We start from the raw sequence: 27150 nt of genomic DNA on the forward strand, positions 1-27150 counted from the left end.
TAAGTACTATACAACATTATTATAAGAAGGTCAAAATTAAAATTGGAAAACTTTGAAATTTCTTGACCCAAAATACGGATGTTGTTCGATATCAACACTGTATCGTATGTGTACTGTGAAGCCAAATATCTTTAAAATTAAAGCAACTCAAATTTTACGTAATATTTTTAGTCAAAATGGCTATGTACGCCATTGATTTTTACACCACCAAATTAGCGAACTCGTACTATTTATGTGTTTTAAAATCTTGACAAATTTTCTATGAGTTCATGATTTTTGGAGCGCCAAATTTTCTAACCTGTCGTATTCGACTTGTGTTCCCACAGTGTTACCGATACATAGTCTAGTTTATATAACTTAAGGCATTATAGAACAGACTGTGACTGGAAATGTTCCATTTGCAAGTATTATACTAGTATTACATCTATAACCTCAAATGTTCTATTATGTTAAAACAAAAATTAGCGATAATTATATGACTGTTTCGTATTATTTTTTCAAAACATAAATTTACTACAATTTTAGATTTCTCGGAACCTAAGTGCTATTCAGTATTCACAAATGAGCATTATTAATGCTTGGGAATAGAGATAGGTAAAATTTATGTACTGGTACAAGTTTAATGGTCCAAACAAATTAAAAATGAAAATAATCACCCCATATTTGATACTTAAAGCATCATGATCCACTGTTGCCAGTTTCAGTTTCACGTCAATTCCTTATGGAAGATGAAATGCGAAAGTTGAAGTGTCAGGCCGTATCAACTTAGAAACGTCAATTATCTTGATTCGTTTTCTTTCTTAAATGGTGAATAGGTGAATGGTGATTAGTAATTCGAAATATGAAATTAGTGAGTTTTAAGTTATGTGCCAACTAAAAATTTGCAGAAGATGGCAACAACTTTCTAATTAGAGGTGAAATTCTGTTCAAATAATGTGACATTTATGTATATTTAACGCAAGCACCTGCACCTCACCAAAATATTGTTTATGATCATGAACCATGTCAGACAATAATATAGTGCTTTTGAGCACCTTCATAAATGATAAAAAGAAGGTGAAAATAATTTTCCATAAGGATGTGTTGGTTTGGGATAATGAAAAGCCTCCTTTAGGTAAGATCAGCTAATTTTATTACATAATTGTTACTTCATTTCTATTTGTCAGGAATTTGCTATTGCCACAACTGTGCTTTTTAGATCAGCATACTGTTCCTATCGAGAATGTAATATCTGTAAAAAATGACTACTTAAAAGGCATACATCCATCCATTCGACCAGAAATTGACCCCAAGCAATTCACCATTCATTATGCAGAAAAGTCGGTGGAGGATAAATGGGTGTATAAAACACTAACCCTTAAACATACAGATTCTCTACAAGTTGCTTCCTGGGTTAAAACATTACAAAATCATTTATCAAGTAAGGCGTTTGTATAGTTTTTTATAATCCAGACAATTGTTATCAGTATTCATATGAATCAGTTCAATGAACAGTTTTCATTGAAATTGAAGGACAAATTAGATTGTTTTAAATTTTAAATTACAATGTAACAAAATGATGCCTGTAACCTCTCATTAAAGTATGAGACAAATTTTAATAAATTATGGTCTTTTTATATTTTAAAAATAAACAGGCAATGCATTCATTAGTGGTTATTTAACCTTGCTGTAAAGTTTCAAGGTGCAGTTAAAACTGGTTTACTTAATTATTTAACCTTTAGATCATATTAAAATATACTTCAATGGTAAAGGAAGACCTAAGTCTACTTTAATCTAGTTATTAATTGTCTCCTAATTAAACTTTAATCAACAAGTTAATACACCTTTTCTCTCTTTACAGTTATAATGGTTAGGCGTTGAATCAACACAAAGTCCATTCACTTTTTGTTTTTTATTTTTATTACTTTTACTTTACTTTAGAAGTGTTTTTAGAGAGTTAATATACCTGGATTTCCTGAGAGCATCCTGAGAAGACCATTCTTTTCCACTTTACATTTTCACTCATCAGAAGTTCAGGTTATTGTCTCTAATATATCTAATTAAAATGTATGCTATTTTATCCAGTGGTCTGCTGATTATGTTTTCTACCCTTATGGGTGTCCCTATAATAATGCTGATTTATCTATGCAGTTGTTGACTCTGAGCTATTTTTATCAAACACTACATGGTCCATCTCTATTAATGCCTGTTATAGGTAAATACTTCAATGTCATTCAATGCTCTGATCTCATGTGAAATAGAGCACTTCTTTTGAAGCCAGTAGGATTTTGTTGCTTTGATGATCCATGGTATGTGTTGTAAACCAAAATTTGTCAATAATACACACATACTCAACATTCTACTTTTCTCATTGTCCCTAGATTTCTTTCTTAGCTTTTAGTAGTAAATCACGGTGACCTTCCAATTTAACTAATATTTTCCAATCATACCTGAGAGGCCACTCTATCTGTAACCTTATTGCATTTGATTTCATAGTGAAATGGTTATTACAAGATCCCAATATTAATTCTTAGTCAATCTTGTTTAACATCAGTTCCCTGGTTCTGAAAGCTATGTCGTCTGCTTTCATCTTAATCTTTAATCCAGTTATCCTTTGAATGGAGTTGTTTGAGTTAGATATGAAAACAACTTTCAAGTACCCTAGTCTTATAGAGTTTACTCTAATGTCACTGCTCATCACTTGTACTGAGCATATTGTGATGTACTTAAACACATCTTCTATAAGTCTTTGCACTCTTATGCTGTTTATATACCCTTATCCCACTCTGTTTAGTCAATGGATCTGAAGAGAGTGGGATAAAGGTGTATATATATACAGGGTGTCCCGTAAACCTTCGACAATACTTCGCCTGATGAAAGACCCATCCTTGAGAAGTCAGAAAATTACAAAATAGCATTAATGAAAATATCATAGATGTCGAGATATTTACACTTTTTTCAAAATCGACAAAAACTGACATAACTTGATATTTCATATTATCATTGTTACACCACTCCATATAGAAAAGCAAAATTTCCGTATTAGTTTCGTCAATGGTCATAGTTCAAAAGCGTATCAAAAAATTTTACATGTATGCTTCGGATTTTTAAAAAACATTTTTATTTTAACGTAGTCCTTAGAACTTCATTTCTGTTATGTAACTTTTGCTCTCTACTGTAGCAAAGGATGTACAACTGTCTTGAAGCCCATAGACTCAAAAAGTAGCGCCATTCTTCTAGATTCTGAAATAGTATAATAAGTACGTGTTCCTTAAACAGTAAATATTTCTTGAGCCTGTTAGATGAAACAAGTACAATTTTTCCAATACATTACAATACCGGTTAATGGCAATTTATTGACTTGCAAAGCACATCACATCACATCACCTTCATGCAGCGTATCTCGATTGTTTTTATTGCATTATTTACGCATTTTTTTTGCATTATTTTTATCTATGATATTTTCATTAATGCTATTTTTTCATTTTCTGACTTCTCAAGGATGGGCCTTTCATCAGGCGAAGTATTGTCGAAGGTTTACGGGACACCCTGTATATATATAGAGATCTATGTATATACAGTACACCAGTAGTACACCGTTTGTCTTCATGTCTACTACCTCTATTAATAGAAAATTACATTAATTTCTCTTTAAAAGAAATCACACGTGGAAACCTACACCGGTTTTTGCTAGGCACATGAATGAGAAATTATTTTTTTCTCGAAAACGGCCACTTGGGCAATAAAATACCAAGAGGCCTTTTTTGTTAAGAATTGATGGAATATCAAGAAAAAATATTCATACTAAAAAAAGTCAGTGGCGTGTCATTTTTTTAATTAAAAACATCCTATTGAATGGCCGCACGGACGCCACTGGTGTAGGTGGAAATGGTCTGCATACTCCAGAACATGCACATTTATCCCGCCATAGCATGTTCCGAATTTTATGTCCGCATCTCAAACCGTTTTTGAAATATAAAAAAAAAACGAATTAAACACCCTGTATCTTGGAAACGAAGCGATTTCGAATCTAACTTTATTTGTTATAAATATTTGTTTTTATGAGCTCTACAACCCCTGAAAGTTTGTCGGTATATTTATGAAACACCTTGTATAGATTTTTCTCACTTATGTTATACTTGTTAGGGAGTAGTCCGCTCAAGTTTTACTAAGTACCATTAATTCATATTTTAGAATTCTTCAATTTTGCATTTCCAAATATTTATTCTGCATCTGAAACTTATAGGCATATCGTGGCTTTACTTATGTCCTGTGCAGTATTCTCATGCAACCCAGTATCAAGTGCAAGACTTGGTGGATTTGAAAGCCCTATTCAAGGTGTTCATTGTAGGAAGTATAACTGCTATTTGTGATTGTATGCAGTACCTGATACTGATCTCTGTCCACTTTAAATCACTGAATCCTTATGATATGCATCAGCTCTTAGATACCACTATTTTTATATACAGATACAGCAACATCTCACTCTAAGCTTCCCAACAAATTTGGCAAATTGTTTTTGTGGGATTTAATCACTTTATGGTTCTTTTACAGATATGTTGGATTTGCACATATATGAATGTGGATTAATTCATTCAACATGTTCCTGATTTATCTGCAGGTTCAGAGTGGGATTCCTCCTATTGCCTCGTTAAATTGTGTGGTCTGTGTTTTTCTCTTTGATAACGAGCTTGTTATTATTCAGCCTTGTATTAAGCCCGTCCACTATCCAGTTCTTTTTGTAAGGGACTCCTGATATCCTCTACTTTTCTTCCCAATGTATAAATTGCAAACATTTCTGCGTACTCCAGAAACTAAATATTCTGATCTAGTATTTTATTTAGTACTGTAAAAGTTAAAAATCAACGGGCTCTTGGGAGAACCATGTGGTAGCTCTTTGTGCCTAAATCAATCATTAAATTTTTTACAGGATTTTTCACTAGACCAAAACACATCCTATTGTTTGTAAACCCTTTTGGAGGAAAACAAAATGCTATGAGAATATACGAAAAATATGGAAAAAACTTGTTTTCAATTGCTGGGGTTGAAGTTACAGTGAATGTTTCACAGAGGAAAGATCAAATTAAGGATTTTCTAATAACACATAATTTGGACATGTTTGATTCAGTCGCATGCGTAGGCAAGTAGTTAATTGTTTTATTACCATAGATGTCTATTTATTTTTATTGAATCTATTTATCTTTATCATTTAAGGAGGTGATGGCACCGTATCTGAGTTATTTAATGGCTTAGTGCTCCGAGAATGCAGATTAAAGGATATTAATGCGAATGACATGGACCAAAACTTACCTAAGCCTAGAAAGCCTATAGGAATTATCCCTGGTATTTATTAAAAATATAAAAACAACCTCTTGCGCATAAAGCTTATGATGGGCATTTTTAGGTGGTAGTACTGACACCATAGCATACTGCCTACACGGTACTACTGATCCCACAACTGCTGTGCTCCACATTATTTTCGGTGATACTTTAGGATTAGATTTAGTGTCGGTGTATGATGAGAATGCTCTTTTGAGATTATACGCTAGTGTTTTGAGTTATGGTTATTTAGGAGATGTAGCTTATCATAGTGATCAATATAGGTGGATGGGTCCCCACAGATATGATTATTCAGGTTTGTATACATAAAGATCTTTATGAACCATTAATGTTTAATAAAAGAAAATTTATAGGGTTTAAAAAATTAATGCGAAATAGGGGCTATAAGGGCGAGATTGCGATCTATACTGACAAAAAGGAGGCGGAACAAGAAGACTGCAAAAGCAATTGCCAGATTTGCAATAGTGCCAAAACAAATCATGAGAAAGTTTCTTGCAAGTAAAACTTACGTGTGCTGTTAACTCGTCCGTTATGAACCATAAATTTAATTGTAGATGGGAAACGATTAAAGGCAAATTCTTCATGGTCAGTGGAGCAAATATTAGCTGCGCTTGTACCAGAAGCCCTAAAGGCATCGCACCCTATTGCCACTTAGGTGACGGCAAAATAAATTTGGTATTGGTTAAGCATACTTCAGTTATTAATAATCTGAGGTAGCTCTTAAATTATCGAGGTAGCAGGGTTTTATGTTAAAATACAGATTTGCAGGCTATTGTTGCGACTTTCAAGTCAGGACTCTTCTGTAGAAGATTTGCCTTTTGTCGAAACCATCAGTGCAAGGGAATTCTGTTTCCGGGCGGAAAATGGCTCATCTAGCAAATGGAACTGTGATGGGGAGGTACAGCATCAAACTAATATTCGTGCCAAGTAAGTGTAAAAATATTCTTTTTCACTTTCTGTACTAATTTTTTTTTGGGTTATAGGGTTAGATGTCAGTTGCTCACAATTTTCAGTCGGGGTAGCACCAAAGCTCCAAATCATACGAGCAAATGTTGTGGCTTTTAACTCTCAAACTTTGGTTAAGTAGGAGTATTTTAAAATAGTATTTTTTATATAAAGTATTTTTGGGAAAGTTCGGTCTAGAGTTATTACTTATTCTTGCTCCAAACATTGACAGAATTTGAGTCGATAACGGGACGGCTCTTTTTCATTGTTTTAAAATCGCCTTAGAAGTATTTAGTGACGCGTATTAATACTAAGTATTAAACATAGGATCAAGAAAAATGCACGTGATTAGTCGCGACATATGTTTCATCTCATTGGCTTTATTTGAGCGGTATAGGTACAGGATGTCCTAATTTCCTGCGATCTCGAAAACCGTAAGAACTACGATTTATGGGGAGGGGACAAATTCATAGTATTTGGACAGTTATCAAATTTTAATCGAAACAAACATTTCAGAATATCAAAAAAAAACACAGGAACTGGCGATATTCATAGCTATTTTTTTCCTATTTTATGATTGAAGGTAATGAAAAACGTAGTGATGGATGAGCGTAAAAGTACTCCCTGATCCGAATTTAAACAAATAATTAATGTAATGTGTTGATTAAACGCGCTTATTTTTAATGTCAATGACATATTATAAAAAAAGAGAGGTTGAAAGAAACCATTTTTTTAATACGTTAATATTTATAACATTTTTTTCTTAAGTACTGATAAAGTAGATGTTTTATCTATATATCTATGATATATAAATAAAATGCAGTGTCAAGAATAATACTTAACTATTTTCAATTTTCTCAAAAGCATGGAAACTAAGTTAATAAGTTCAAAATATTCTTTACCATGCACTGATAAATTAAGGTCTCATCAAGGTAAATCTAATCACGCTAGACAACATATTAAGGAAGAATTTGGTAGACGATAAACTATAGAAATATTTTAACTAACTTGATGACGATGTCGTATCAAATATGTGAAACGCGTTGATCCAAAAAAGTAAAACAATTCTGAGTGGAGTAGTTCTCTAGTTTTTCCGTCCACAATGGCGTTGCGAGGATCGCAGGCTGTTTAAAACTACTCACATTCATTACTGTATTTAAACACTCAACTTTGCTTTCATTTAAACCAGATCGTATCTTTTACGGTTTTGGAGACCATGATAGCGAGCTTCGAATTTGGGATACTCTGTACAGTAGTTATATGTGGACAAATAAAATGAAAATATAGGGTGATCATTGAAAAAAATCTCAAGTATTTGGCAGAAATGCCCATATGTTGTTACTATTATTTGTTTTGCACTAGGAATTATTATAGTTGAGCTGCTAGCTTTAAAATGATGTTGATTTAAATATCTGGTATATATTTTTATTTCATTTTTGTTTATAGGTACAAGGCATATATACTTATTAGATTGTCTATTTTTTATCCATTTTGGATTGTTAATAGGTACGTACCTGTCTTAAAGTTGGTAGTATTTTATATTAATGAACTCCCCGTTTCATTTGTGATATACTTTTGCAGTTTATACTTTTTCATGATACTATATTTTACAAAGATAGTCGGAAGACGGTATATAAACTATTTTACCATTTTAAAATAAACATCGTTCTATTTTCCTCACATGCTGTTTTATTGAAGAAACTGCGGTTTCGTGAATTATACAACACCGATAAACTGTGACACCTTCTTTTATTAATGCACAAATACGGTAACATTTAAATGTATACATGGGTGTTAACAATATTTTTAACTAACCGGTAACCTGTATGAAAGAAATACTATACACAGCCAGATGTTCAGCTTAAAAGATTGCTCGTGCCATGTAGACGAAAAGTTACGACAAATACATTCTGCAATCATGAAAAACCCTGTGCTTCAACTATATGCATATGAAATAATTATTGCCATTGTGAGTAAGTAAAAGTAAATATATTTGGCCGCACCGAAATAGGTAGATTGAATTTTACGTTTTTTACAGGTTACGTGGATTTGATCATTAGAAAATATATGTAAAATTATTCTCAGGGTCTGCCTTTTTAAAGTTATTAACTTATATATTAAACGTTTCAATTAAATACTTATCTTACGATCGTTATATCTAAGGTATTGTCTTTATAACCAGATAAATATTATTTTTGCGTTATCTTAAATACAAATTATACTAGGTGTTTGTGATATTTATAATCCTTTCGCTTGTACATATTTAGATTAATCTTTAAAAATGATCATTCAAAAATGCTCTAAAAAGCTTTAAACTGCAAATTACTAAAATATTGACATGTTAAAACATATCCCTACCTATTTACGAAGACTTTAAATAGCTCCAGCAGTCTTTAGCCCGAGTCAAAAAAACTTGACATGCATTTAGGCCTACTATCACTCAACGTATTAGACCTAGTACAATTTGTCTCAATTTATCTGGCGGTAATTATTTATATGTATTGTAATTAGCTTCTAGCAAACGTGTTTTGAAATAATTTGGCAATAGACAAGCCAAAAACTCTCAAGAATAATTCTGCAAAACCACGAATAAACTTTTCATATTTCAACACATTTATGAGGATTTGAAAATAAATTTAAGGTTTGATAACTTTTCAAGTTTACAATCTAACGCCACATATTGGGCTATTTTTAATTTTCTATTTGATATAACAAAATTTAAAAACTCCTGTAAGACGATCGATATATTTATATATATTAGAGAATAGTTAATTATATAATAGAACGAACTTCAGCAGGAAACTCTACATTAAATAACATCAACAGATTTTTTTGTCAAGTTTTATGATCTCTTTTTGAACACTGAGTTCCCATATCATGCAATTACATTTAAAGCAGTTGTGTAGAAGATTGAACTTCCCAGGTCGGTGAGATTATTTTAAATATTTTTATTTTTATTTCATTCTAGTACACAACTGTGAAAATACATTTCACATAGTTAAAGTAGTAATATGTAAACACATTTATTTTCATCGATACATTTATATGTAGACGTCATGCAACTAGTGGGTTCGAAATCCACGACGAATTGCAAGCTTTGATTATATTAATACATCTGGTTAAAATTCGTGCTTTAATTAATAAAAATGGGTCGGATTTTAGTCGACCGTAAAAGTAGCAGGTTCTAATCTTTGAATTTTTTATTTAAACTTCCGTGTTATTCCCTAGGCTTGGGATTTAATGTAATACGCACGTTCGGTATTAGTTCGTCATGACTTTCTTATCCAACAAGTTACATGATTTTGTTTACAAAGGGGCCCAGCAATAATGCGACAGCCTTCGATAGCTCAAGAAGTACTAGTGTTAGGAATTTCGTTTGAGTGTCGACCTATTTCACGAAGATTTTTAGAGGCCATATTTTAGAAAATTATTTTTCTAAATATAGGTTCAAAAAAGTACAGTAAATCTAAATTCGTTTTTCTTTAATGGTATACACCCAACATTATTATTTGCTTGGTTCTGTAGGCGATTTTGTTGAAGTTCTATAAAGCATGTACTATATCCATCTGCAACAGTTTTTCAAATAATGAAGTATAAAGTTTCCTATTTTTCATAGTTTAGAGTGCTACGATATATAAATTATTTGAAATCGATAGTAACGGTTTGTAGGTATTGTAAATTATACTATTTGATAAATTTTGTGATGGGAACCTGCTTTTCACGATCCCAGCCAAAGTGGCAGCAAAGAGCATTTGCTCACCACGATTTTGCTTGTTTTTACATGCAGACGACTGAAATGTTGTATCAACACTTGACACATGAAGAGTATACTAATAAACTGTATTATCTTTGTCAAAGAGACATTTTTTTGAATTGTATATTTCTAAAAAAATAAAATTCATTAGAAACGCGTAGAAAAAAGTATTTATACATTTATTGGCTCAAATTGCTGTTTTTCATTAGTTTATTTAGAACATCTTTTGCTTCATCGATATCGCAAAGACATTGTCTGCTATTTCGATAAATTTGGACTAATTCCGTTTGAAAACATAGTGAAAACAACAAAGATAGAAGTGTCGGTACAAGAGCTAATGTGATTTTGCTACGAAATCAGAGAAAATCTTGTCGCGAATTTGCTGTTCAATCCGGACTGAATTTTTCGACTTTCAGATGCTTCATTCAAAGGAGTAATGAGCGAGGTACATAGGAAAACAAGATTCACGAAGGATGTCCACGTAAACCCAATTCGAGAACATTACGGAAAATTAAAAAATAAGCTGTTAAATATCCTACAATCAGCACATCAGTTTTAGCTAATATGGTCCAACCTACTTCTGGAATCCGTGTTAGAGAAAGAACAGTAAGAAAATCCCTGAATTCGGAAGCTCTTCATGGTAGAACTGCTCGAAAGAAGTCATACATCAGCGAAGTTAACTGTAAGAAGCGTCTGGTCTTTGCAGTGGAATGCATTAGCAAATCGCTGGGTTGTTGGAAAATCATCTTTCCAGACAAGAACAAGTATAACTCGTTTAGGTCTGATAGTAAAAGAACAATCTGGAGAAGGCGTAATGAGAAACTAAAAAATTAAAATGTCAGATGTTGAATTAAGAATGGTGGTGGACATGTGATGGTGTGGAGTTGTGTTTCCTACCATAGGATGGGAACACTGGTTCACGTTAATGCAGGACAACGATCCCAAACACACGGTTGAAAAAAACAAGGAATGGTTGATGCTTAATGTTAGCAGACAGTTGTATGCTGGCAGTGCCTGGATCAGAAAGTACTGACCGAAACTACATAAAAAATCTGGTCTAGTCGACACCACAACCTTTACAATTATAGATGCCAACGGACCTTTTTAATAAATATAAAAAATTGTAATTCTTCATATTTAGAAATAGTTAAAATTTGCAAATACTTTTTTTCTGACGTTACTAATTAATTTAATTTTTTTCTCTCTGTGTGACAAAGATAATACAGTTTATTAGCATACTTTTTTATATTAATTATTGATATATAACTTCAATTACCTGAAACTGAAAACGCAGATAACCGTGTGCAAATACTTTTAGTGGTTACTGTAGTATACAACTTTCTTTGCCTGTTCACGAACCTCTGTATCTATGTTCTTTTGATCGGATTTGACTTTTTTGATCGTAGACCAATTACTATGATTACACATAGTGTGGCCTACCTTAGCATCCGCTTTCCTGAGATGTTTTGAAAATATTTTTTCTGAGATTGTAATGGAAAATTTGATAATTTTGTTGGTTAAAAACATTAACATGGATTTATTTTATTTAAAAAAAGTGAAAATTATCCACTACTTTATACAACATCACATCATTTTCCGCACCTAGTGTTTCTGTTATTCTTATTTTTTTAAATAAAAATAGCACGAATGTTCCAAACCTGTGATAGGTGTTTGGGCCATGTAATTTCTCTAACAAAAGAACTAAAAAAATAAATTATTTCTGTTTCATTTAGACTGTAGAAATATTTTTATAATGAGCAGAGTTGTAAGAAAAAATCGCTCAATTTCCAGAGATCTTTGCAAGAAAGCCCTGAAGGATATTAACGAAAATACATTTGTTATACAAACGAAGAGAAGACAAATATACAAGACAGAATAGCCCTTTAGTCTCATAGTACATTAATAAACTTACAAGTAAATTTGGACGCTCGCCTGTCCTATCACAAGACAAGGAAAGAAAATAGTTGACTGTTTGATATTGACCTCAAAATCGAGGAAATCAAAATTAATGTTAGCCCATATTTCGGATATTAAGAGAAACCTAGCCACCTACCCCACGTAGGCTGATAAAGCTGACCGAGGCGATTAATTATATCTCTATTTTAATGCAATTGCTCTTTTGGTTCTCAAAGTATTGGCACTTAAAGTTGTAAAAGTGGTTAAAATTGGGTACTTCCGGTTCCTTTGGAAAATTCAGAATTTCTGAGGTGATGTTTATCGTTTTACTGGACAGATATGAATTCCGTCTTACTCCTGGATATTTTCAATGAGATTCTGGAACGTTAATTTATAAAAAAAAAACATCTTCGGCGTGGGCTGTTGAAAATTTAGTTTTAAATTTTAATTTAGCGCATGTTAAATTATTATAGCTATCTATTTTTGAATTTTTCTTTTCCTTGTGTCGATGCAAATGCTGTGTACAGAAATTTGCGTGTAAGCAGCTTAATAGGCAAACAAAGTATTATTACTATAAAGAAAAATGAAAATTTTGAACTCCATTATTTCAAAAATTGTTTAGACGCACGGAACATGTTTCATAGGACTTGTGCAGAGTCACTCGCAGAACACAAGCAGATAATATTGTGAGTACTCCATTTAAAAACATTTTCTTAAAATAGGACATTCTGTACAGTAATGCTACAGGCTAACTAAATTCCTAACCGTAGTAGTTTTCGGACCGTTGACGCGCTATTGCAAGACCCTGTAAAGAATGAATTTTTAAGTTGGCGTTTACGGTCCTGTGTACAGGGTGTTTTAGAAAGGCTGCAACATTCTGAAAAAGGCAGATTCAACAAAGTTTATACGTACACAGGAGTTCGAAAATGCTTCATTGCCCAGCCGCAGGCTAAGCAGAGGCACTTCGAGACCCTGATTATATAAAATGCCTCTAAATTTTGTAACATATTTTTTATGTACGACATGTCTTTAGAATTGTCCTTTCTGTAATGCCCTGTAGTAAAAATTATCCTCACAATTTACTGTTCGCAACGCGTTCCCAGTATAAACAACAATATTGAATATGACTATACGATTTCATATTAAAATTAATCTACATATTACTAAAAGGAATATATACAACTTAGAGCGGTATGAGTATGTCTTTATAATGTGATACTCCTACAAAAGTCCATGAAAGTATGTTATTTTTTCGTAGAACTTTTGTACAAAAAACGAATCAAGCATTCAACTGCACGTCGCATTTTTTTAATACACATATTTAAAATTAACATTAAAAAAACTTTTTACACTAGAATATTCTCCATTAAATATATACAAATTGTAATTAAACATTTTTAGGAAGATATCTGGCTAGGTAATTGAAGCTTCATAGACGATCAGTACAATTTTAATATCTAAAATTAAATGCGATATCACTAGCAAACATCTGAGAAATACCCATGACGATGCATACACATCGACATGAATCCCATAATATGGTATTTTTTAAAAATAATATGGCTTAACTTAACTTCCCGAGGCCAGTTCAGATTAGTACCTTCATCGCGCTAGCTTTTGTAGTAAATGTGTACTGCAGTGAATCATAAAAGTATTCCTAAACCTTGGTTTAAAATAGATTTTGGCAAAAAAAACCAAAAATTTTTTTTAATGCATTTTCTTCATCACATCTTTAACAACAATGTTTATTCTGATAGTTTTCATTTAATTGGTTTATAAATTCATAATGCGGTTATTAAAATGGGGCGTAAAATTAAGGAACTTTCATCTGATTTAAAATGTTTGATAACAAAATTGCGCAAGGAACGAAAAAATTACAATAAAATTGCACACTTCGTTGGAAAGTGTTGTTCAACTCTTCAATTAATTATAAAAATAAAATATGAACAAATGGGTAGATTTAAAAAAATAATAATTAGCCTTCCAAAAATATTAAATCCTCGCGAAATAAGAAGCTTTATCAACAAAGTGAAGAACAATATATAATGACCATTCAAGTTGCGTTAAACGTCCAAAAAAAATTGTTCATCCTGAAACCATTAGAAGAATTTCACGTTCTCAGGGGTATAATGGCAGAATTCCACGTCGTAAACCATTCATTTATGCACAAAATCATCAAAAACGCATAGAATTTGCAAAAAAATATAAAAATGAATGTGAGGAATTTTGAGAAAAAGTGCTATTCACGAACGGAAGCAAATTTAACATTTTTAGATCAGATGGGTAAGAAAAAGTTTGGAGAAAAGCAAATACAAAATTGAAGGAAAAAATTTACTATCGACAGTAACACGCGGAGATGAAAGTGTTATGGTTTGGGGTTACAACCGCAGCATCTGGGGTGGGAAAGTTACATTTTTTAAATGGCATAATGGTCCATAAAGTTTATTTAGACATTTTGCGCAATAATTTATTACAATCCGTTCAAGTTTTACATTTGAACAATGATTGAATTTTTCAACAGGACAATGATCCGAAACATACAGCCCTAAATGTGAAAATACGGCTGTTGTACAACGTACCCTAATATCTTAGATCATCCATCACAATCCCCTGATCTAAACCCATTCCAGCAAGACAATGCACGGCTACATATTGTCCGTCTAACTATAGCTCATCTATAACATCGCACAGTCAATGTGCTTCCTTGGCCTTCACGCTCTCCTGATCTTTCCCCAATAGAACACGTATGGGACATGACAAGAAGAAGAGTTACTACACTCGAGAATCCATGACGTATTTTAGCAGTAACGTAATTTAAGTTACCTGGGATACACTACCTCAAGGCGACGTCCACTATTTGCTTAAAAGTATGCCCAGACGAATTTCTTCGTGCGTAAATTCACAAGGTGGTTAAACATCTTATTAGAATTTTAAAGACCTTCTGGGCTTCGGTTTACTCGAAAATTACATAATTTATTTTGTATAGTATTGTCAATATATTTACAAAATTTCATTAAAATACGAGCATTACTTTTAGGTGTTGCAACTTTTATGATTAGTACATATATTTTTTTTTAATTTATAGGAAACCTTTGTTGTACATCTTATGCAGTAAGACAAGTTGAAAAAAAATTAAGAGTTATTATGTCAGAACCAACTTTTTATAGGGTGTACGAATACTTTTGTGATTCACTGTATATTTAGATATGAAACTGAAATTGCGGTTTTTTTTTCAGTTTCAAGTGGAAAAATGCTTCACCATAAAAATAGCTTCACTTGCGCATATGGTTATTTAGCCCAGGTGTGAAAAATGCCTGCAGTTCCTGCTCACGACGTAAGTAATCCATCTTAATTAAGAACATCTCATTATTTTCGCCAATGCGGATTTGTGTTATTATGTGCTTTGATAATCAGTTTTTGTAACTAAACACGTCAAAAGTTTTGGACTGTATTGTATTGGTGCGTGCAAAATGCCAAGACGTGAAATTTCCGCGTTCAGTAGGGTTAAAATTTCTACTTTACATGAAACTTGTCATTCAAATCACGAGATACACAGGCTGTTACAGATTCCCAGATCATCTATTATTTGAATTATTTACACGTATGAAGAAACTGATACAGTAGAAAGGAAGCCACGGCTTCTAAATGAAAGAAACGTTTGGTACATGGTCCAAATTAGGGCATCCCCACTTTAATTGTAATAGAAAATAGGGAAATCGCCAATATAATTTTTATGTTCGGTTATTGTTTGCCCATTTTACTGTAGATAATTGAAGTGATTAGTTTTAAAAATAATTGTACAAAGCAGTTTTGGAGTTTTGGTACTTACTTCGCAGTAATTTTAATTCAAATATGTGTGCAGTCGCGTAAGATTTATGTAAATTGCAATTTCAGGTATGTAAATAGTAAAAGTATTTATAATATTGGTAATAATTTTTATTTTTTAGTTTATTTATTCTAATTTATATCTAATTTTAAGGATATTCAAAATTTCAAGAATCAAAGAGGTATTGCAAGAAATAAATAATATAAGTAAAGAATGCTCTCAGCTAGATGAAGGCTCACAATTTGATAATGAAGTTTGGTTTGCTAAGTTAATAATATAACAATGTTTAATTATTTTATTTTGTAATTAAAATACAAAAAAAAATTAAAAGGAGAATGTTTTTTAATAATTATTTCCATAGTTATTTGTATTCAAATGTAAAGTTGTTAAAAGACACCTTTTGGTTGAAATATATATACACAACATGTGGTAGAAATAGTGATAAATCTCATAGAAATATCTGAGAGATTGTAGATAAAAAATTATGTCTAAAAATGATTCTAATCTGAATGTTTTGTACAACGAGCTGAAAATAGGTTGGAAAAACATTGACAATACTATAATTACAAACTTAGGTTAATCTATGTTCAGCAGATGCCAGGAAAATATACAAAGCAACGATTATTATATAAAATATTAATTTTTATCAATAAAATTACGTATTTAACTTTGCAAAAAAATTAATTGATAGAAGTAGCTACATTTTTACCAACTCATAATAGTACTTCTAAGGGAAGTTTTAAAAAAGGAAAAAATATTGGTTGAAAATAATCAAAACTGATAAAGAATGTTATATTTTGACTTCAGACTATAAGTTGTTTCGAAAATAAGTAATTATAACATTTTTACTCCCTATTTTAAAAAGTTGCTATAATTATCTCCACTACTGTATGCATCAATGGAATGACAATACCTTCCATTCCTTATTGTGGAGTATGAAAGTATTGCCTTAGTAAACCAAATCCTGTAAAAATTAAAGTTTTTGTATTTGCCAATCTTAATGGGCGTATTTGCGATATGACAGTATTTTTTCTGTAGATCTTACAACATAGAAATATACTTTGTGTGAATCTGTAATCAGTTCAGGTTATGTGAAAGCTGTGGCCTTGGTCTTCATCTTTTCTTCGATCGCTATTTTACCATAGTAGAACTTGCTGATGTATTGCTTGAAACATAGCTAAAGATTCACACGATGAAAATATTGCAATAGTTCGCCGGTTTGATAATAACCTTGTTGTTATTTTCTCAAACATTTTATGTAGCTAACAATGAGGATCAATGTAGGAAATGCTTTAAACCTAAGAAAGAGTACGAAATGGTGAGCGGAACTGAGGTTATTAAGAACTAGAACCCATTCATGGGCTGTATTAATCGGGCTGTAGGGGTTTGTCCACACGCACACGTACCAAAAAATTGACAATTCATTTTATTTATCATTTGACAGATTTCGTACTTTGGAACTCGCAGTTGTAATATAAAGAAACACAACAAATAAAAAATACACGAGTTGAAAATTGTTTTCAATTACGACATTTCAATAATAGGACTTGGGACAAAATATGATTTCAGATAACACTTTGTCTTTTGATTGTAAATATTTGAAACCAAAATACAAAAAGACACGAGTGGAAATTTAAGTAGTATCTACGGTTGTATGTTACCAGAAGGTTGAACATTTAATCGACATGCAGATAAGCAAAATCAATGTATATAGAATGTAGATAGAAATATGTATATAGGTATAATAGAAAAAGTAGTAGTAAAAATACAACCACGGCATTATGCGTCAAGTGTAAGACATTTTTATGCAACTTATTTAAAAGAACTGTTTTTTTTACAGTTTCATATAAATACATATCTCGTGGTTCATTTTTTTTCAATATTTTTATAAACCATGCCTTAAAAAACACGAAATTCAATAAATTACAAACCACAGCAAAAAAAATATTTGGGGCCTCGGGAGGTTATTACTCTCTGATGAAACTACAGAGACATATCAATAATTGGCTAATAATAAAAAATAGGCGTATCCTCGAGTTAAGAAGACATTTCGACTTTCAATAACAGCATTTGGCCTTTTTGGAAAAAATGCTTTTAAAATTGTAGTTTGGTTTTAGAGTGGATTGGAAGAATCTCTGGGTATGTATGCTCATGGATACAGTAATGGACGTCATACCGCCAGAGTACGATAGGTATTTCCATACTATATTGTCTTCTTCAATTTGGTTTAAAAATTACATAATCAAAAAGTGACTGGCCATAATTTCTCTAAAATAGTGAAATGTAACTTTGACTCTGTAAAAAGCTACGTTGTTGCTGTGCAGTTATTGAAACAAAATTTCTACAAAGAATTCGAGATACAAAAACATACATAAGGCAAGTAACAAAATAAAAGGGATTATTTAAAGTGAAGAAATATAAAGAGTATTGATTTACGGAAGAGGTACATCAACTTTAACATAGTTCACTGGGAAGTAGCCTGTACGACCGCCAATACTGCCCTCATACCAGTTCTCATCGATTTTGTTTAAAAGGGTAATCACATCGTTTTCCTACAAATCGCGAGAAACTAAGTAAAATGAGTATCTTAAGTATTTAGTATATTTACCTTAAAGCTCAATTCACCAAGATTTTCAGCATCAAAATCGTAGAGAGCAATGCAACATGGTTGCTTAGTCATGGGAGTTCTAGCAGGAGACGATCTCATGGGGGACGGTAAAGGTGAAGCTACAAATGACACAATTTCACGTGAAAATTAGAAATTAACTGGATTGTCATTTTCTGGTGGAATACACATGCTCTAATAATTTCTCTAACCGATCTTTTTGCCATCCTCTCCTTCCTATTTACATGTAGGTATAGGAAAAGTTATAATGAATCAGATATCGCCCCAAGTAGCAAACATGATGTGAAAAATACATGGTTTTTGGTTACCTCTCACCAGCAGTGACATGATAATATGGTATAAATCAAGGTCTTAGAGCGATTATGACATTAACTCACATGAATGTAGCATCATATAAATCACATCGATATGATGTTAATAAGACTTTGTTTAATATTATATTAACAGACCATACCTATATACTCAATAAATAAATCACGTATTTTGCATGCCGTTAGTTATTAATTATCGCGTTACAAAAATATTTTGGAAAAAAATGGAAATATTATGGGTGTCTCTAAATATAATGCCTTAAATTCAACCATGTATTCTAGGCCCCAAAGTACGACGAAAATTTCTTATAAACATATGTATATTCGAAATACGCTTCATTTTCGATATACAAGGTGTGAAAGGTTGGTTCCTGAAGATGGTTTTTTATTAACATTTTCGAAACGTTTCTAAATAAATTGATCAAATTTTGTACCTTATTATAACTTTTTGTACTCTTTCTGAGTCTCTATAAAAAAATTGTCACATTTTTTCAGGGGCGGGTAATACAGCGGGGTAGTGCCTAGAAAGTACTAAAACTTTTTTTTATTTAACTTTATTTGCCGATGTTATAGGAAAAATATTCAATTTGAAGATTTTTACATAAAAGAGATACTCTTGTTGAAAGTCGAAATCGTTAACAGTTTTCAAGAAAATTTAGATTTGACAAATCGGTGGTTATAATGTTTGATTAAATAAACATCAGATTTAAAATCCAGTTGACTTTGAAATAAAACAATTTTTTTTGACATTCCCGTACATGACAATAGTTATTAACAAACTCTGTTTTTCAATGTCACCGGAACAGCGTGTAATTACAATTATTGTTAACATTAGGTGAGAGATATGGAAATAGTGAGGAAACTCTCAGACAAAATGCTGAGAAGTGTTCTAATCGGAACCTTCTACATCGAAGGACAATTTTAACGGTTGAAAAGCGTTGTGGCGAAACTAGGTTTATCAAACCCAAAAAAACGAATTATTGGACAAAGACGTACATTTAGGGGAATAAGGAAGGAAGAAAAGAACTATTCCATCTGCGTCAGGTACAAGAACTTCTTTAAGACGATTTTAATCTTCGATTAAAATTTTTTGAATAGTTATTAGCGTAAAATAACCAGCTTTTATGTTTTAATATACACAATTCCCATATTTAGGTAGAAGAAAATCCCAAAGCAACAAGAGTTACGCGTTACCAGCATTCTTTTAAAATTAATGTTTGAGTTGCAACTAAACAATAGAATTATTGGCTACAATGTCTTTCCGGAAAATTTAAATGCAAATAGGTACTGCGAATTCCTATGAAACGATTTTTTTTAATTTGTTGAAGACGTTCCCCTTGAGACAAGGCAAAAGCTTTAATTTATGCATGACGGTGTCCTTCTTCATTATATTAGAGAACCTAGGCGATGGCTGCATAACCATTTTCCCAACAGAGAGATTAGTCGAGGAATTGATGCTCCTATTCATTAGCCTCGTAGGTCCCCAGACTTAAACCCGTTTAATTTTACTGTTTGGAGACAAATACAAAGGAACGTAAACTAAACTCCAGTAGAGATTCTAGAAAATCTAAGACGCCGTGTCCAACAGATTTTTCAACAATTATTTGACAAACAGCAAACAATATTTTCTTTACAGAAGTTGCGAGCCTGTATGTAGGCGAACGGTGGAGACTTTGAGAGTATGTCAACTGGGTTTTAAACCTGATGTTGATTTAATTAAACATTGTAATCACCGATTTGTCAAATCTAAACTTGAAAACTGTTAACGATTTCGACTTTCAACAAGAGTATCTCTTTTATGTAAAAATCTTCAAATTGAATATTTTTCCTATAACATCGACGAATAAAGTTAAATAAAAAAAAGTTTTAGTACTTTCTAGGCACTACCCCGCTGTATTACCCGCCCCTGAAAAAATGTGACAATTTCTTTATAGATATTCAGAAAGAGTACAAAAAGTTATAATAAGGTGCAAAATTTGATTAATTTATCTAGAAACGTTTCGAAAATGTTAATAAAAAAATCATCTTCAGGAGCCAACCTTTCACACCTTGTATATCGAAAATGAAGCGTATTTCGAATATATCTTTGTATGAAGTTTTCATCATACTTTGGGGCCTAGAATACATGGTTAAATATATAGCACTATATTCAGAGACACAGTCCGTCTAGAAAGTATTTGGAAAAAGAAAACTCAATTGTAATTATTCGGTCTATACTTTTATTACTTGAATTAAAAAATTACAACAAATAATTTATCTCATTTACTTATGCACCCTCCATTTAACTCTAAACACTTTACTAAATATCCAGATACAGCCGAAACTAGGTCACCATTATGATGTTCGGTAATGGTAATTCAGTCCTGTAAAAATGACCGAGTCAATCTTCTTTATTTCGTAGCGCAACTCGCTCAATTTCAACCTTCATTAGTCCCGATATGTTTTTAATGTGACTGAGATCTGATGAAGCTGCTGATCGTTGAATTGTTGTCAATCAGTGTTCTTGCATCCAAGCTTGAGTATAAGAGAGGTATGGCATCTTGCATTATTATCCTGCTGAAAACGCCACACTTCTGAATAATAAGCGTAAACCGTTTCAAGAAGAAAACCATTTAGAATGTCACAATACTGTGCACTATTAACGGTGCCATCAACTATACAGAGAGGTGTAGCACCACACTGAAATGTTGCTCCCCAAAGCATTATTTTACTGGGAACTTTGGAAATTTAAACGGTAATATTTTCTCCTGGTAGGATTTTTAGGTGATTTGCACCAAGCTGAAAACAACTTTCGTCAGATATAAAAACATTACTAAAATTATCTTTTCGAAAACTCTGACAAAAATCTATTCTTCGTTGGCTTTATAGAAGTATCACTATAGGGATTTTTTTATTTCCTTAATATATAGTCTTGTTGTTTCAATGACATGCGGACAGTTTCTGGACACACTTTTATTCTTCGTTGATTTCCAAATCTGCTAGCCTATTTTTGAAACCCTGGGCGCGGATTTTGTCGTCCTAAAGTCACTAACAGCCTTTGAATTGTTTCCGTTAATCTTAAGCAGTCTTCTCAAAACTGGTCTATGTTTCATATCTTTGTAATTTTTTATCCTTTTTTTGTCTCATATACTGCACTTTTTCTGAGTTCAGTTAATTGCACTAATTTTTTAACGTTTTGAAAACCTTTTCTATACAAATATTTCACCTCCTCTTTTTCTATTTCCGATATTATTTCACAAATCCTAAGAATGTAACAATATTTGACAGATGGTATTGTCATGCGATTTTCACAATTCTATTATCAACACAACTTATTTGATACATTACTTTTGTTGTAGAATGTTAGAATAATGAAATATTTTAAAATTAAGGGAAATAAAAAATTTCCGGATACTTTCTAGACGGACTATACAAGTATACAGAGTTTCCGAAATTAAAGCGCCATAGTTAAACAGCGTAAATTACGTTCAAAAATAACACCAAAACTTTATATAAACATATATCGAAAATGCAATGCATTTTTCAAATTCATTTTATTCGAAAACGGAGCATTCCATCAATGTGAACCAAGAATACCTTTTTTTCTGGAAGCATATGTGGTTTAATAATTTTGCATCAGCAATTAAAAAAATCGGACATATAAAAAAAAGTAGCATTTTTTAACTCTGACACCCCCAGTGCAGCACGCCTCTCGCGGAATATTTTCCATTCAGCCACATCAGTCAATTATAGCTTAAAAGGTATAAAATCATACCAAATTTCATAAAGTTATCTTGCACCGTTTTGGAAATATTTCAAAATAACCATCATCAGAGTTACGTCTTTAAAGAACCATAGCTTGTTAAGGAAATATTTTTTAATATATGTTTATATAAAGTTTTGGTATTATTTTTGGACGTAATTTACGCTGCTTTGTATGGCGCTTTAATTTCAGGACACCCTGTATATATTTTACTGAAAAAAAGAGCGAAAAATATGTAATTATGTGTTAAAATGGAATTAGATTAGAAAAATATTTGAGCCTTTATTTATTAAGCTCATATCTAATCGCTATTTGGCGTGATTTATTTTTTATTATTCCTCGCTGATTCTGCTTAGAGTCAATTTTCTTAGGCGACAAATAATAATCAGAATCAGCATCGCCGATTGCTCCTTTTTAATGATAAGATATATTAGTGTTAGTTAGTTCATTTTTGCCGCTCGTTATAGCCAGAAATTCAATATATAATAAACTCTTTTTCGTATCTACTGGTGTTTAAATTAACATTATGTTTTAATTATTTACAAATGGTTTGCATATAAAAAAAATTTAAAAAAATTTTTACCAAAAAGGTAAGTCTTTTAAAAAATACAAAAAGGTTACTGCGTTGGATTGTGGTCTAAACTAGACTTAAGAAACGGGATTCAAATTTTAAGCTCGTTTTTTTGAAAATTGATAAAAATCGTAAAACGTTGTATACTTTAGTAGGCTTTAAAAATAGCTTAAGGAAGAAAGAAATAAATAAATTATAGATAAAAAAGCATAATAAATAAAAACCTTGCACGAATACATTGAAGTCCAAGATACAAATTCTTCAATATTTAAGGACAGCCTAAACTGTGGTAGATTCGTCGGCATTAACAACACTTGTTTTGATCTGACTAGATGAGAGCATCGCTGTTAACTAAATTTTTTATAAAAAATATATGTTCAGTGCTGGTATTATGCTACCCAACATCAATCTTCATAAACTTGAATGATTGAAGGTGATAGCCAAAGAAGTGACGTTCTAATATCTAAAATGGTAAGTAGGTCCATAAAAAAATATAAAAAATTATTATAAAAAGTAAAGTATGGCATGCGACATATCAGTGAACTTGAAAAAAATGAGGCTATTCAAAAACTAAACTAAAGTTGTGTCTTTGTGCCAGTGACATTTGTTCTAAAAAGGGAGAAGGAATTACAAGGTCGTTATTTTTTGATAACACTACTTTGACACTGCTACTCTTGGCGGCTCAAATTACTCGAAAACTTATAGATATAACGCAGTAATATAGATAGGAATTTTTCTTAAGGAATCATTTCTTCTAACTTGTAAGTTCATAATATTCAATAATATACAGGGTATTCCATCGAAAAAATCTAATTAGGTTTAAAAAGAATCATGGTAAAAATATCCTTCTGAAAGCACTAGAATCATGCTTTTATTAGTGTGAGTGTAATTTATATTGCTTGACAACTGCCTTAGATATAAGGATTTCTATAGGCAAATGAATTTTACCTTAATGGGACGGGAAGCAAACTCGAAAGATCGTATAACATTCAGAATGCTGTGTGACACGATTTTATGTGACATCAATTATCTGGAAACCACGTAAAGGTGTAGGTTGAACATAATTTTAAGTATACGGGGCTAGAAAAAGTGTATTAAGATTCAACTTTTTTTTAATGAGACCCTCTATATTTTCACATTTTGAGTTTGTCTTTAAATTCTAATAACATTTCATGTAGCATACCCTGTTTCAAATTTTAACGGTTTGAATATACCAATTTGGGACACACTGTATATTAGACGAATTTTTATTTAATCGTGATTTATATGACCTCATATATAAGTGAGCATAATTTTTGGTTGCGCTTTGTGGATAGCAGAAGTATAAAAAATACTTTAAATGTTCCGTTAATAAAATTAGCTATTATATTTATTAGCAACCTGCAAATATGGAAAAAATCAGGGATGTATAATTTTCAGCCGTCGGTATTACTATAAGAAAAACAATGGTTTTAACGGCTTTATGAAAACCATGCCTTTGCTTGTTGCGCCAAAAACTCATCTCTGTACTTTATGGTTTTTATAAAGTCGTCTAAAAAATTAAAAACACTTTTTTATTATGTTAATTGTTACACGGCATTAATAAAAAGTTATGTTAATATCACGTTTTTGCTACGACGTCTATATGCCGTTAAAAAATGCCGAAAAAATGACGTAACATTTTGATCGTAGACGTTTGGAGACGAAAATGACCGATAACGATAAATAATGACACAAACATCAACTTGCTACGGGGGGCAAAAAATAATTTCTATGGTGAAAATGAAAAAACCTAACATAGTGTAATTTTTAGAGAAGGATTTTAAATCAAAATAATATCAACCTCAAAAGAATATTGTAATAAAACACAACTACCAATCCACAAATAAAGGCACTTTTAAGCAATGAAAATTTGTTTTATACATTGCTCGACAAGATGTTTTTGGATAATTTGGGGTGGATATTAGTGTTAACATTTTTATATTATTAACAGCTTTCACACTTGTTGCTTAGTAAATGGTTTGTCTAGCATTGCATATAGAAGAAATTGCAATAAAAATACGTAAAAAGCACTACACTCTTCTAGCGAATGTTACCATTGGCAGAGTGCTGTCCCGGGTGTAGTTCGAGTTGTTGTGGCTTATGTTGAGGAGAAGACACTTGCGAAGAACCTAGCAACACATCTTTGTCAGAACAACAACCCAGGCAGGAAGAAAGAGAAGGAAAACGGGCTAGTAGCGAGGCCATCTTTGCAGATAAAACCAAAAAAAGAGACCACCCAACTACTGCGCGTCTTATGGCAGTTAAAAGCGCACCAGTAGGGTAGTTATAAGAAAGTTAGTCATTGCGGGTTTAAAAATGCACACTCAATAATATCAAACACACAAGCGCGCGTCTAAATCTTCTGGAAACAACTCGATTAAATTATCGCTGCTTAAAACTGAGAATTCACAGTTTAAAATAGCGCAAAACGGAGGCAATGATTGGATATCAGCCAATAAGGTGACTTCTTTGTTTTTATTGCCTATTTCGAGGAGCACACGCGAAAATTGCGGCTTTACGCCAATTTATATTTAACACATCAGTGGACTGTTTTGGTTACGTATTTTGATGCATACAATAAAAATATCAGGTCAGTTAACAGTCAATAACAATTTATAGGCTGAATCTCTAAATAACACACAGGCAGATTTAAATTTGCGACTTAGCGCATTTTCAAGTTGGTTAATTGCATTCCAAACCTATCGGACTCCTTCAAAATTCTTACCGTTCCTTACTATAATCCGTGCATAGAGATGAAAAAGAAATTAAACGATCCGGAACAATATCTAAATACAAATTAGGTATCATTCACTCTTCCTATCATTCCCACATCTAGAGTGGAATAATGTTGCAGGCAATAGGTTTAAATGTAAACACATAAATTTTTTTAGTGTGTGTGATGTGGTGTGTTCGTGTATGGCATGTACGTGTGTTGCAAACACCGTTAGTCAAAGCCTATCGAAGGATAAAGGCAATGGACTATTGGGAGTTAATTTGGTTGGAGGCTCAAAGAACTAAACCCAGGAAAAAATTGTAAATAATTGCATAAATTAAAACGGGAGCAGGTGAATTCCAAAACATAAATTCATAAAACCTAAGTACCCACAAAAAAAAACAAAACAAAAAAATACCTTGGGGTATACTCCAAGGATCAAAAGGATCGGGTTGCATATGTTGTTTAAAGGGCACCGTTTTTGGTGCGGGCCTTCGAAATTGTGTGGCCCCATTTGTAGGTGGATTCTTAAGGTTTTGACTATAGGAATTGCTGCTAGAGTGATTATTGAATAGACTGATATGGTTCGTATCTGTACCGTTATATCCATCCGACACTGCAGAGACTCCTTCTATGTTTAAATCTGAAAGAGTTTTCGGTACGAATTCAACTTTAGGGCGATTCGCCGCCTCTTCTCTCCTGCAAAAATCGGTTAACCACATTAGATTATCAGATTTTTCTCAAAAATCATGTAGTACTCACTTTTCTTGCAATGTCTCAGTAAGCATTTTAAGAATGTCCGTGCACTGACTATGATAATCTAATAAACCTTCTGCGAATGTTGCTAATTGAGATATTTGTTCTACCTATGAATAAGAAATACCGGTTTAATGTCTCAAAGTACTTTCTGTGGGTACATATTAGACAAGCTGTAAGATTGAAAACCCACGTGTGGATGAACTAAATGAATTTTCTATTTAATCCAGCGTATTCCCTTGTGAATTATGTAAGTAATGACAAAATTAAATGATTACAATGTTTGCACGTTTAAACTGTGTTTGCAAATTTACTAACTACTATACTATAGGAAAAACTTACGTCATTTTCTAGCAGATTGAACATGCCCACTTGAGCAAGATGGAGAGATTCGGCGAATTTCTCTTCTGCGGTTTTGATTTCTTCATCTGTAATATTTTTTGACCCTGTTAGGTAGACAACAGGTCAAAAGAAAAGAAAAATGTGCAAAATTAGAAAACTGACGTGCAAAAAAATAATAATATAGGTAGTTACAGAACAGTTTAAAAGCTTATATGGTAGGAAATAGCATAAATAGCATTCAAACGTAAAGGCTAGGAGACATAACTAATAAATCGTTATGTTATTTTCAAGATTAATCAAGGATAAAATAATAAATATCTTGCTGAGG

At 32.1% G+C, this 27150-nt stretch overlaps 2 protein-coding genes across 9 annotated transcripts in view; one reads left to right on the forward strand and one right to left on the reverse strand.

The window, feature by feature from the left end:
- Positions 1 to 773: 773 nt before the first annotated feature.
- On the forward strand, positions 774 to 7944 carry Cerk (Ceramide kinase). Of its 2 annotated transcripts, XM_066391064.1 has the most exons (9): positions 775 to 1114; positions 1199 to 1420; positions 4910 to 5119; positions 5194 to 5322; positions 5384 to 5614; positions 5673 to 5817; positions 5874 to 6032; positions 6088 to 6246; positions 6303 to 7944. In XM_066391064.1, exons 1-9 carry the CDS (start codon positions 1003 to 1005, stop codon positions 6382 to 6384), a joined length of 1449 nt encoding a protein of 482 aa, XP_066247161.1. In that variant the 5' UTR covers positions 775 to 1002; the 3' UTR covers positions 6385 to 7944. The 2 variants fall into 2 exon arrangements, with proteins under 2 accessions (XP_066247162.1, XP_066247161.1); XM_066391065.1 differs by lacking the exon at positions 1199 to 1420 and having other exon boundaries at positions 774 to 1114.
- A 52-nt stretch (positions 7945 to 7996) lies between these two features.
- EndoA (endophilin-A) overlaps positions 7997 to 27150 on the reverse strand; it is a 37629-nt gene continuing 18475 nt past the window's right edge. For 2 of the 7 annotated variants that reach the window (XM_066391067.1, XM_066391069.1), the window contains exons 6-11: positions 26823 to 26926; positions 26487 to 26590; positions 26143 to 26423; positions 25066 to 25140; positions 18349 to 18467; positions 7997 to 18292 (exon numbers count right to left, since the gene is read on the reverse strand). In XM_066391067.1, coding sequence (XP_066247164.1) covers positions 18173 to 18292; positions 18349 to 18467; positions 25066 to 25140; positions 26143 to 26423; positions 26487 to 26590; positions 26823 to 26926 — 803 coding nt within the window. In that variant the 3' untranslated portion in view covers positions 7997 to 18172. The remainder of the gene's footprint in view (positions 18293 to 18348; positions 18468 to 25065; positions 25141 to 26142; positions 26424 to 26486; positions 26591 to 26822; positions 26927 to 27150) is intronic. The other 5 variants (XR_010752181.1, XR_010752180.1, XM_066391070.1 and 2 more) reach the window with 5 other exon arrangements.

This window comes from Euwallacea similis, chromosome 6, assembly GCF_039881205.1.
Source record: "Euwallacea similis isolate ESF13 chromosome 6, ESF131.1, whole genome shotgun sequence".
Classification (NCBI taxonomy): Eukaryota; Metazoa; Arthropoda; class Insecta; order Coleoptera; family Curculionidae; genus Euwallacea; species Euwallacea similis.